This window comes from Coregonus clupeaformis, chromosome 25, assembly GCF_020615455.1.
Source record: "Coregonus clupeaformis isolate EN_2021a chromosome 25, ASM2061545v1, whole genome shotgun sequence".
In the NCBI taxonomy this organism is placed as follows: Eukaryota; Metazoa; Chordata; class Actinopteri; order Salmoniformes; family Salmonidae; genus Coregonus; species Coregonus clupeaformis.
In genome coordinates, this window is record NC_059216.1 from 6355287 (window position 1) to 6368224 (window position 12938).

Genomic DNA, 12938 nt, shown 5'->3' on the forward strand with positions numbered 1-12938 from the left:
AGGCATTTTCAGCCTTTCCTGCTACATATATCTTGATATAAATCAAATCTATTTTGTTTCTGCAGTTGTGAAGACTATGAAATCCACATGACAAGAGCCTTGCACTACTGTACACAGAGCACATTGTCAATAAGATGGCACACAGGAAAGTAAACAGCGTTCAATTTAATCGTCTCTAATGTAGGGCTGGGCGATTTGGCCAATACATATTATCACAATATTTTTCTCAATTTTGATGGTATGGCGGTATTTGGCTGCATTTTAGTTTCTGAATAATAAAAGTTCTAAATATGTTATGAGTAGTGCATGACCCTAGGATGGCAACAAATGAATTTTTCTCCATGCTGATTGTTTTATACTCAACTAAACTAGGACAACACTGACAGTGAAGTAGTCCAACTCTTCATTTATTTAGCACTGTATCAACATATCATTATAGACCAGGGGTGTCAAACTCATTCCACAGAGGGTAGTGTCTGCAGGTTTTTGTTTTTTCCTTTCAATTAAGACCTTGACAACCAGGTGAGGGGAGTTCCTTACTAATCACTGACTTTAATTCAACAATCAAGTACAAGGGTGGAGCAAAAACCTGCAGACACCAGCCCTCCATAGAATGAGTTTGACACGTGTTATAGACGGTATTGTAAAAATCCATACCGGTATACCTTAAAAGTCGATAGATATAGCCCAGCCCTAATCTAATGTCGACCAAGATCCCAAACTTTGGAAATGATAGTGGGCTCTTCTGCTTTAAGTCAGTTTACCCGAGTGTGATTAGCACAGGCAGCTGCTCCAAACCAGTGGAGGAGTGTTAGAATACCCAGACAATCCTCTAGCCATACATTCCTTCTACACTAACTCTACATATGAGAGTGGCATTCAAACACACATCACTGGTGAGTTTAAATGCAGGAAACTTGTGAATGTGCCTGTGTGTGTGTCTGGAGCATATGTTACATTACCCTTTTATTCACTGCTGCAGTCAAAGGTCAGACATGGCTATTCCCCCAACCACCTCATGTGGACCACTTGATTAGAGAGAGAAACTAAAATCAGCAATTAAGCAGAGTTCCCAAAAGTTCACATTACAGTACTGTAAGTCTTATTAAAGCAAACCAAAAAATCCAAAAGGCAGAAAATAAAAAAAGACCCAATCACCATCATCAAGATCTATATAGAAAAAAGTTGGTTTTAGATTACAGATATTATAATGAATATCATAATTATTATGACTTATTAATTATCGTCACCATCATCTGTTTTTGTTCGCGGTTAGAACAGGGTGGGGGCTAAGGGGGAAGAGGAGGGCAGTCATTGGGAGGAAGCCTTGGTGGCTATCGTGGACACACAGTGTTGCTGGAAGTTGGGGGACATGGCTGAGTTACAGCCCAGTCTCTGGCGGGGGCCCTTCAGGCTCCCATCCCCCTCCACAATCCAGGGGCTGCTGCTGGCCTCCTTCCCCAGCATGCTGCAGCAGCCTGGGGAGTCCGGGATCGGGGCTGTGGGCACCGTAGTGCTGGGGGTATGGCTGGATGCCAGGCCTTTGGGCTGCCCGCTGCCTGGGGGGCTGTCGGGGGCGTGAGCCTGGAGCACACTGGTGATGTGGGTCAGGAGGTCGTTGAAGAACTCCGGGACACCCTCGTAACCTGGAGACAGAAGAGGGTGAGCCTTGAGACATGGCTGACAGATGCTTATATCCCATCTCCAATACAGAAGGCAACTGATGGTAACAGTACAGTAGAGGTAAACGAGTGAGGACTTCTTGCTTGTATTTTGACTGCCTAGCTTCTGTCCTTGAGGCACAAAGGGTGAATGTTTGTGAGAGTAGGGATTAGCTCACTACCATTCTCCTCACACTCCAACCGTCAAAGGTGGCAACAGAGTGCAACCCGAGAACAGTGTTACCATAGCGACAGCACTTGTCAAGAGAGGCATGCTAGACTCGCCTCTGAGCATGCTCAATGCTCATTTAAGACTGTGCTGATGACAGATTTTGTTGAGCTTACTCTCTGAGACGCCTAGTCTCGGTCTCCAAGCAAGACCATGTCACGCAGACTATCTGCCCACTAGATTATATCAATGCCTAAAAGCAAATCTCTCAAAGATTTGAAATGACTTACTGGTAGAGATGGTAAAACTGAGTTGTATGGCTACACAGGTAGTATAAATGCCCATCCACCATAGACTTCAACAGAAACGCACATCTACTCCTATTCCGTACGGCAGAGGAACAAACCACTCACCAGGGAATGCATTGATGTCGATGACTGCGTGTTGGCCCGTGAGGTTGTTGATGATGACGTCGATGCCAAACAAGGACACGCCCAGCGCCTGTCGCAAGGACCTGGACAGCTCTCTGATGACATCATCACTGGGTGGCTGGGACACCCCCACCACGTTGTCCCTCTGTGGCAGGAAGAAAACTAAGTCTGAGTATACTGTACTAGGGGCATTTAATAACCCACTGGTTATGAACAGAAATAGGTGATATGATTTTTTAAAAGCATGTTAGTGTATTGAACTTACAGATGTCAGGTCTGAAGAGGACTCTGGCTTTGATACGTTGTGACTGTTGAAGAAAATTGCTTTTCTGTCTGTAATGGAGGAACCATGTACTTTAGTCAGATGAAGACGCATTACATTTCTCATCTACTGAACTATTTGTTATGAATGTACAGTTCTCATCTCTGGCACTAGGAGGTAGCAAAAACTAATTTGAGTGACAAATGTCCAGCAAAGTCCACTGGTTGATGGAAACAGAGGCACAAGAGCAGCCATAAACAATGAATGAGGTGTACCATTATCACATTCAAGTTCAAGTGCATTTATGGGAAGATACCGCTCAATAAAAAATTGACAGTGATGTTAACATAAAATAAATTCTAGGCTTGCGTATATTTACTGCCGTTGGCCTTGCGTGCATGTGTCCTTAAGATTACTTTACCAGAAATCCCAAGAATAATACACTGCTCAAAAAAATAAAGGGAACACTAAAATAACACATCCTAGATCTGAATGAATGAAATAATCTTATTAAATACTTTTTTCTTTACATAGTTGAATGTGCTGACAACAAAATCACACAAAAATTATCAATGGAAATCAAATGTATCAACCCATGGAGGTCTGGATTTGGAGTCACCCTCAAAATTAAAGTGGAAAATCACACTACAGGCTGATCCAACTTTGATGTGATGTCCTTAAAACAAGTCAAAATGAGGCTCAGTAGTGTGTGTGGCCTCCACGTGCCTGTATGACCTCCCTACAACGCCTGGGCATGCTCCTGATGAGGTGGCGGATGGTCTCCTGAGGGATCTCCTCCCAGACCTGGACTAAAGCATCCGCCAACTCCTGGACAGTCTGTGATGATGATGTCCCAGATGTGCTCAATTGGATTCAGGTCTGGGGAACGGGAGGGCCAGTCCATAGCATCAATGCCTTCCTCTTGCAGGAACTGCTGACACACTCCAGCCACATGAGGTCTAGCATTGTCTTGCATTAGGAGGAACCCAGGGCCAACCGCACCAGCATATGGTCTCACAAGGGGTCTGAGGATCTCATCTCGGTACCTAATGGCAGTCAGGCTACCTCTGGCGAGCACATGGAGGGCTGTGCGGCCCCCCAAAGAAATGCCACCCCACACCATGACTGACCCACCGCCAAACCGGTCATGCTGGAGGATGTTGCAGGCAGCAGAACGTTCTCCACGGCGTCTCCAGACTCTCACGTCTGTCACGTGCTCAGTGTGAACCTGCTTTCATCTGTGAAGAGCACAGGGCGCCAGTGGCGAATTTGCCAATCTTGGTGTTCCCTGGCAAATGCCAAACGTCCTGCACGGTGTTGGGCTGTAAGCTCAACCCCCACCTGTGGACGTCGGGCCCTCATACCACCCTCATGGAGTCTGTTTCTGACCGTTTGAGCAGACACATGCACATTTGTGGCCTGCTGGAGGTCATTTTGCAGGGCTCTGGCAGTGCTCCTCCTGCTCCTCCTTGCACAAAGGCGGAGGTAGCAGTCCTGCTGCTGGGTTGTTGCCCTCCTACGGCCTCCTCCACGTCTCCTGATGTACTGGCCTGTCTCCTGGTAGCGCCTCCATGCTCTGGACACTACGCTGACAGACACAGCAAACCTTCTTGCCACAGCTCGCATTGATGTGCCATCATGGATGAGCTGCACTACCTGAGCCACTTGTGTGGGTTGTAGACTCCGTCTCATGCTACCACTAGAGTGAAAGCACCGCCAGCATTCAAAAGTGACCAAAACATCAGCCAGGAAGCATAGGAACTGAGAAGTGGTCTGTGGTCACCACCTGCAGAACCACTTCTTTATTGGGGGTGTCTTGCTAATTGCCTATAATTTCCACCTGTTGTCTATTCCATTTGCACAACAGCATGTGAAATGTATTGTCAATCAGTGTTGCTTCCTAAGTGGACAGTTTGATTTCACAGAAGTGTGATTGACTTGGAGTTACATTGTGTTGTTTAAGTGTTCCCTTTATTTTTTTGAGCAGTGTATGCATTCCTCACATTGGTTGATAGACAGTGGCATATGTATTCACATGTGCTGCTCAATTATCTTAACCATCTCTAATGATAATAAAAACAAACTACAGCCAAAGTAAAGCCTCATGATGAAGAATTTGGATAATTTAACCCGAAAATAAACTCAACGTCTGGCAAAAAAAAGAAATATCTTACACACGCAACTCCTACTTGTAATGGTCATATATCACACCATATCAATGGCCTTCATACACGGAGTGTACAAAACATTAAGGGCACTTGCTCTTTCCATGACAGACTGATCCAGTGACAGCTATGATCCCTTATTGAGGTCACTTGTTAAATCCACTTCAGAATCAGTGAAGGGGAGGAGACAGGTTAAAGAAGGATTTTTAAGCCTTGAGACAATTGAGACATGGATTGTGTATGTGTGCCATTCAGAGGGTTAATGGGCAAGGCAAAATATTTAAGTGCCTTTGAACAGGGTTTGGTAGTAGGTGCCAGGCACATCGGTTTGAGTGTGTCAAGAACTGCAACGCTGCTGGGGTTTTCACGCTCAACAGTTTCCTGTGTGTATCAAGAATGGTCTAGCCAAATTCACACAACTGTAGGAAGAATTGGAGTCAACATGGGCCAGCATCCCTGTGGAATGCTTTCAACGTCGAATTGAGGCTGTTTCATTATTTATTTTAGACAGGTCTAAAGAAGCATGATATGAAGAAAATGTAGTCTATTTCAGAAGAAAATAATAGCATACTGATGGTTGTCCTTATGTGGCTATGCCAAATGTCTGTGGGCTACACTAGTTCATGTAGCAGACAAGATTTGCTTATACAATGAGGGAAAAAAGTATTTGATCCCCTGCTGATTTTGTACGTTTGCCCACTGACAAAGACATGATCAGTCTATAATTTTAATGGTAGGTTTATTTGAACAGTGAGAGAGAGAATAACAACAACAAAATCCAGAAAAACGCATGTCAAAAATGTTATAAATTGATTTGCATTTTAATGAGGGAAATAAGTATTTGACCCCTCTGCAAAACATGACTTAGTACTTGGTGGCAAAACCCTTGTTGGCAATCACAGAGGTCAGACGTTGCTTGTAGTTGGCCACCAGTTTTGCACACATCTCAGGAGGGATTTTGTCCCACTCCTCTTTGCAGATCTTCTCCAAGTCATTAAGGTTTCGAGGCTGACGTTTGGCAACTCGAACCTTCAGATCCCTCCACAGATTTTCTATGGGATTAAGGTCTGGAGACTGGCTAGGCCATTCCAGGACCTTAATGTGCTTCTTCTTGAGCCACTCCTTTGTTGCCTTGGCCGTGTGTTTTGGGTCATTGTCATGCTGGAATACCCATCCACGACCCATTTTCAATGCCCTGGCTGAGGGAAGGAGGTTCTCACCCAAGAGTTGACGGTACATGGCCCCGTCCATCGTCCCTTTGATGCGGTGAAGTTGTTCTGTCCCCTTAGCAGAAAAACACCCCCAAAGCATAATGTTTCCACCTCCATGTTTGACGGTGGGGATGGTGTTCTTGGGGTCATAGGCAGCATTCCTCCTCCTCCAAACACGGCGAGTTGAGTTGATGCCAAAGAGCTCAATTTTGGTCTCATCTGACCACAACACTTTCACCCAGTTCTCCTCTGAATCATTCAGATGTTCATTGGCAAACTTCAGACGGGCCTGTATATGTGCTTTCTTGAGCAGGGGGACCTTGTGGGCGCTGCAGGATTTCAGTCCTTCACGGCGTAGTGTGTTACCAATTGTTTTCTTGGTGACTATGGTCCCAGCTGCCTTGAGATCATTGACAAGATCCTCCCGTGTAGTTCTGGGCTGATTCCTAACCGTTCTCATGAGTTCTTTAGTGTTTCTTCCATTTGCAAATAATCGAACCAACTGTTGTCACCTTCTCACCAAGCTGCTTGGCGATGGTCTTGTAGCCCATTCCAGCCTTGTGTAAGTCTACAATCTTGTCCCTGACATCCTTGGAGAGCTCTTTGGTCTTGGCCATGGTGGAGAGTTTGGAATCTGATTGATTGATTACTTCTGTGGACAGGTGTCTTTTATAGAGGTAACAAGCTGAGATTAGGAGCACTCCCTTTAAGAGTGTGCTCCTAATCTCAGCTCGTTACCTGTATAAAAGACACCTGGGAGCCAGAAATCTTTGTGATTGAGAGGGGGTCAAATACTTATTTCCCTCATTAAAATGCAAATCAATTTATAACATTTTTGACATGGTTTTTTCTGGATTTTGTTGTTGTTTTTCTGTCTCTCACTGTTCAAATAAACCTACCATTAAAATTATAGACTGATCATTTCTCTGTCAGTGGGCAAACGTACAAAATCAGCAGGGGATCAAATACTTTTTTCCCTTCACTGTATCACCTCTGCTGGGAGCGTGGGCGGTGGGATGGGACCTTATCTTCTCCTGACACCAGGATCTCTTACACAACACTGAGGTCCTTAAACACCCAACCCCTCCCTCCTTACCTAACCCAGTCCTCCCTTCTCTACCACCCTTTGTCTGTTTATAATCCATTTAGTCTGCTCTATACATAGTGTGGGTTTATGTTTTAACTCCGGACAATGCCCTGGACGGCACTCTGTGTATACAGTAGTATAGGTGTGTTGCGTGTGTCAAGTTGGGGCACTTTACTGCATGTTTCATTGTGCTGGAGCACACAGGGATGACCCTAGTCTCTTTCATAAGGTAAAAGCAGACGATTCCGCTGAAGCCCAGACTGGTTTGCATGAGGGCTTTTACTGTAGTGGATGCAAATGGTGCAGCTTATCCTGTCAGGGCAAAGGGCCACATTCAGATTACTTCAGCCTATTCAATGTGCTGATTGCCTCATGATGTTTGTTATCGAAAACGACTGGTTGCCATACACAAGACAGGAATAAGCTATCAATCTGACTGTACACCATGCTTTTCCTCTAGAAAATGGAAAAAAATAAAAAAAATAAGTTGACCAACATTTATAAACAACCAAATCAACTGCACTCCGCTCCCTTTTTTAAAAGAGAGAGGGAGTACAGTTTCAAAGATGTTAAAAAGCCTTTATGGAGGTATTTTATTGGGCCTGTCAGGGGGACAAAAGTGCTATAGGCCTTCCTCAGCATGGCACACTGTGTGCCCATAAACAGACAGGGTCTCCTGGGTCCTCCTCACCTGCTGGTCCAGCGGGGAAGTTCTTGAGGGAGGGTCTCTCCACCAGTGTGTAGGACTCCCCCACCACAAACACCTTGTAGAGCACCGCGTTGTGGTTGATGAAGCTCTGGATCACACACGGAGGCTTAACATCCTTCAGGTCCTCCTCACTGAAGATGATGGCCATCTGTGGAGGGGGAGAAAAGGTCATCAATACATTTATCATTTAATCTAATTTCATCCATAAACTTGTCCATATACCATAACATCATCCAACCCGTTTCCACAGACTTGACTGGTTCAATGACATACACATACAGTGCATTCGGAAAGTATTCAGACCCCTTCACTTTTCCCACATTTTGTTACGTTATAGCCTTATTCTAAAATGGACAATTATTTTCCCCCCTCATCAATCTACTCACAACACCCCATAATGACAAAGTGAAAACAGGTTTAGAAAATTTAGCAATGTATTAAAAATAAAACAGAAATACCTTATTTACATAAGTATTCAGACCCTTTGCTATGAGACTCGAAATTGAGCTCAGGTGCATCCTGTTTCCATTGATCATCATTGAGATGTTTCTACAACTTGATTGGAGTCCACCTTTGGTCAATTCAATTGATTGGACATGATTTGGAAAAGGCACACACCTGTCTATATAGGGTCCCACAGTTGACAGTGCATGTCAGAGCAAAAACCAAGCCATGGAGGTCGAAGGAATTGTCCGTAGAGCCCCGAGACAGGATTGTGTCAAGGCACAGTAAAATACATGACAGCCTGCTTGGAGTTTGCCAAAAGGCACCTCAAACCATGAGAAACAAGACTCTCTGGTCTGATGAAACCAAGATTGAACTCTTTGGCCTGAATGCCAAACATCACGTCTGGAGGAAACCTGGCACCATCCCTACGGTGAAGCATGGTGGTGGCAGCATCATGATGTGGGGATGTTTTTCAGCGGCAGGGACTGAGGGACTAGTCAGGATCGAGGGAAAGATGAACGGAGCAAAGTACAGAGAGATCCTTGATGAAAACCTGCTCCAGACCTCAGACTGGGGCGAAGGTTCACCTTCCAACAGGACAACGACCCTAAGCACACAGCCAACACAATGCAGGAGTGGCTTCGGGACAAGTCTCTGAATGTCCTTGAGTGGCCCAGCCAGAGCCCGGACTTGAACCCGATCGAACATCTCTGGAGAGACCTGAAAATAGCTGTGCAACGCTCCCCATCCAACCTGACAGAGCTAGAGAGGATCTGCAGAGAAGAATGGGAGAAACTCCCCAAATACAGGTGTGCCAAGCTTGTAGTGTTATACCCAAGAAGACTCGAGGCTGTAATCGCTGCCAAAGGAGCTTCAACAAAGTACTGAGTAAAGGGTCTGAATACTAATGTAAATGTAATTTCATTCTTTTATTTTTTTTTTTTAAATCAGTTTTTGCTTTGTCATTATGGGGTGGTGTGTAGATTGATGAGGGAATACATTTAAAAAATATATATTTTAGATCAAGGCTGTAATGTAACAAAATGTGGAAAAAGTCAAGGGGTCTGAATACTTTCCGAATGCACTGTATATGAATGTTGACCATATGGGCTGACGGAGAAGCGGCTATTGATTGGGCTGATACAGTCAGAGTACTGTAGGCTGTTTGATGTAGTTAGGTGCAGTGTTAAATGATTATCTAGTTAGACACTGTAATGGATTACAGGGATTTAGCTAACGATCGAGGGTGTGATTAATCTGTGACCCTAAGCTCAGGTAGCCTAGCGGTTAAGAGCGTTGGGCCAGTAACCGAAAGGCCTAGTTCGAAACCCTGAGCAGGCAAGGTGGAATGAGCAAGGCAGTTAACCACTACAACAACTGCTCCCCAAGCGCTGATGACGTGGACGTCGATTAAGGCAGCCCCGCACACCTCTCTGATTCAGAGGGGTTGGGTTAAATGTGAAAGACACATTTCGGTTGAATGCATTGAGTTGTGCAACTGACTAAATGTCCCGCTTTCCCTTTCCCACCACGACCCTGGTGGCACTCTTACCTCGTGGGAGTTGGTTCCATGGGCTACTCTTGTTTTGCAAACTGAGAGATGGAGGGAGAGAAAGAAGAACAGGTTGAAAATGTTTGTGAGGAAACCACACTTCCCCAACGGCATCCGTGTTGAGAAAAAACATGACTGTCACAAGATGACAGCAGGTTATTTTTCACACTGACCACAACTTTCAAAACCCCCCTCCATTAATGGCTGTCTGCAGACAAGAAAGCTAGGTAAATTGGACATACAAGGTAGCTTAAAAGTAGCAGAGGGTTTGAAAATAATTATGCTAAAAATGAACTTCTCAGAAGTTAAACCAAGATAGTTATAGTTCAACACTGAAGAGTAATCATATCAGGATTAAACCACACCACACTCCTAAATAATAAACTAAATGCTGTGTAGCTAATATGTGTGGATACTAAAACCAGGTTTGTTTAGAGTGTTGGGCAGTTTCCCCCTCACCGTAAATTGTTTCCTAATGTCAACCCCTAAACAAAGCTAGGAGGAGGAAGGACCCTGTGTAATCATCTGGATCAAGTGACAATTCCTCTTTCTCTATCAAACAGGAAAGGGAGGGACTTACTAAATGGGAATGTGAGTCCATGCTTCTCAATCTGCTCCAGTGTGTCTGGACCACACTCTGTGTTCAGAACCATGAACGGGGGAGAGCAGATTCTCGCATCTAGTGAGAAAGGGAGATAAAGAGAGGGAGGGGGGACAGAGGAAGGAAAGGAGAGGAGTAAGAGAGTAGGAACTAGGAAGGAAAACCCCATCTTAATATCAGTGAATCTGTTGAAGGAAAAAAATCCCTAAGCATGTCATTCGGAAGTCTCTCACGCACACAGAAACTCAAACACACCGACTGATGTATTCTCTCAAAGATGGCTAGGTTACCTGTGACGCCAAACATACCCTATTCATACAGCCAAAACACTGACAAGAGAGCTACTTGTCATCTGATGACAGAGACAGAAGGCCATCCAATTTTAGACAAACATACATAAACACAACACACCACCTGTGTGCGTGTCAGTTCGCCAACGTCACTCCCTTCATACAGCTGGATTAGAGAACACCAAAACACACAGCCCCCACCTGAGGGAGGAGCAGAGGAGGTAGCGAGGAGCACAGTCTCCTGTTCAAATAAATAAACCAGGAAGCTGCCAACCCTGCCTGGCCTGTTCTGCCCAGAGAACACACAAGGAAACATCCCTTAACAGAGAGACACCACAGCACCAGCCAACACCCAGATCAGGACCAGACAGAAAACAACAGACTAATAAACAGACAGACATTATACACCAGACAAGTCCACAGCTCTTCCAAAACCGTGTACAGTACAAATACTCAGGATGGGAGTGTTTGTCACACAGACTGTAGCACTTTGGAGAATCGAATCAGAACTTAATTGTCATTGTTTACATTGTGGCCTGCATCGGTGGCTGTCAATCTCCTCTGATAAGACTTGATGTAAGAGGTTCTGCCACCCCAGGAAATAACTGACAAACATCCTGCAGCTAGAACACAGTAAATCTGCCCTCATTTGTAAGCCGATACAGGGCTCCAGACTAACGTTTTCCCCTGGTGGCACTGGTGCCACTAACTTTTTCAATTGGTGGCACCAGCCCATGATTTGGCCGCACCAAAAATGTTGTGGCGTAACGCAATAGAACAAATTAGTAATCATCTTATAAAAGTAATCTTTATTGAAAGAAAAAGACTACGGAGTGATTATGGTATGATTAAATATATATTTGTTTTATCAAACATGTCCAAGTAGGAATGCATGATTTTGATGTGCAACATAAACCAGTGATTGCCATGAATTTTGGGTTGACAATTAGGCTATTGTTGCTATATTTCTGTCCAAATAGGGCTCCAGAATTCTCTGATTTTGCAAATGGCCAATGTGCGCCTCGCGTGCTCCCATCTCAAAGATATACCAGAAACATACATATATATATATATTTTTTTTTTAAGGTGGCAATCGCCCATAATTGAGTTCATAACATTCATACCCCAAGAAAGTGGAAACCCTCCTATCTTCAGCTAGAAAACAGCATACCAGTTTTCAAAACTGTGTTTTAGTGTTTTACCTGCAAATGTTATTTTGAAATAACGCATTTCTCTCACCCTCTTAATAGAGTACACAGCTGGAGTGAGAGGGAGTGCCAGTGAGCCACAGAAGCCGGCCGGCCCCAGCGAAACGGGCACTGCAGGGGCAGGGAAGGCACTTTCATGGCAGAAATCAATGCTCTTTATTTTAGGTGTACTGTTTGACCAAATCATTGTTTTAGCCACCAACATTTTTTTACGTTTTGAGTGAGGCGACCAGCTAGAATTTGCAACTCATAATGATGCGACTAATTAAAAATCAAACTCGCACAACCAAGTCAAAGGGTCGCAAAATTCGACTAAATGGTCACAGTCTGGAGCCCTGCTATATTAAAGTTATGGGGCTGTGCAGTGATTTCCTGGCTATCGGAGTTAAGGCAGCTCGTCTGAGATATCGCCACAGGAAATCAGTGTCCGGGCCAAACCAAGCGCTGGCATATTGCTGCTGATGACAAAAACACAATAGAAACACTACAGTGTTTGTGTTGTGTGGGTAATGTGATGTCAGGGCTTCCAGTGAGTTGTGCTGAGGTTAGGAGAAACCCACAGGCCTTTATTACACTGGCTAGTGTCTACACCACTGACTGCTGCTGAGCTGTGGTCGCAGATAGGCTGCACAGACACACAGCTCAATGATCACATTGTGGAAGTGGGGAGCATACACCAAAGACGTAAGAGGTAGAGAGAAATCTCACTTTTTTCTGGGTAAGTCAATGAACCATTTTTTAATTCTATGGTAAATGTAAACATCTTCATTTATCCACCATCTTTGCATACACTACACAAGATGAATTGCGCTTCTGACCAGTCAGGGAGTGAAAGTCCAGGCACTCATGAGCAGCTGACTCAGGAGGGGAGGAGTGATTGGCGGAAGTAGGGGATCACCAAGGTGTCAAAGCCATGGGCCGCTTCCTGTTTTGCTGGTCCCGTTGTTCAGCATGTGATTGCCACTATATGTAATGTAGCCAATCACAATCCACTGATACCGATAGGGTTGGTTCTTATCAAAACAAACATTACACAGCCTGTCTTTTGTTAGAATAATCAACAAAAAAGGAAGCAATAAATCACCAACAGAACATTTAACAACAGAACGATCAACTCAAAGAATACAAGTTAAAATAAATATGTA

At 44.5% G+C, this 12938-nt stretch overlaps 1 protein-coding gene across 3 annotated transcripts in view; it reads right to left on the reverse strand.

Moving 5' to 3' along the window:
* Positions 1–1079: 1079 nt before the first annotated feature.
* The window catches only part of LOC121539329 (inositol-tetrakisphosphate 1-kinase-like), a 41345-nt gene continuing 29486 nt past the window's right edge, over positions 1080–12938 (reverse strand). For all 3 annotated transcript variants that reach the window (XM_045207478.1, XM_045207479.1, XM_041847735.2), the window contains exons 6-11: positions 10275–10373; positions 9695–9735; positions 7678–7843; positions 2527–2594; positions 2244–2406; positions 1080–1646 (exon numbers count right to left, since the gene is read on the reverse strand). In XM_045207478.1, coding sequence (XP_045063413.1) covers positions 1312–1646; positions 2244–2406; positions 2527–2594; positions 7678–7843; positions 9695–9735; positions 10275–10373 — 872 coding nt within the window. In that variant the 3' untranslated portion in view covers positions 1080–1311. The remainder of the gene's footprint in view (positions 1647–2243; positions 2407–2526; positions 2595–7677; positions 7844–9694; positions 9736–10274; positions 10374–12938) is intronic.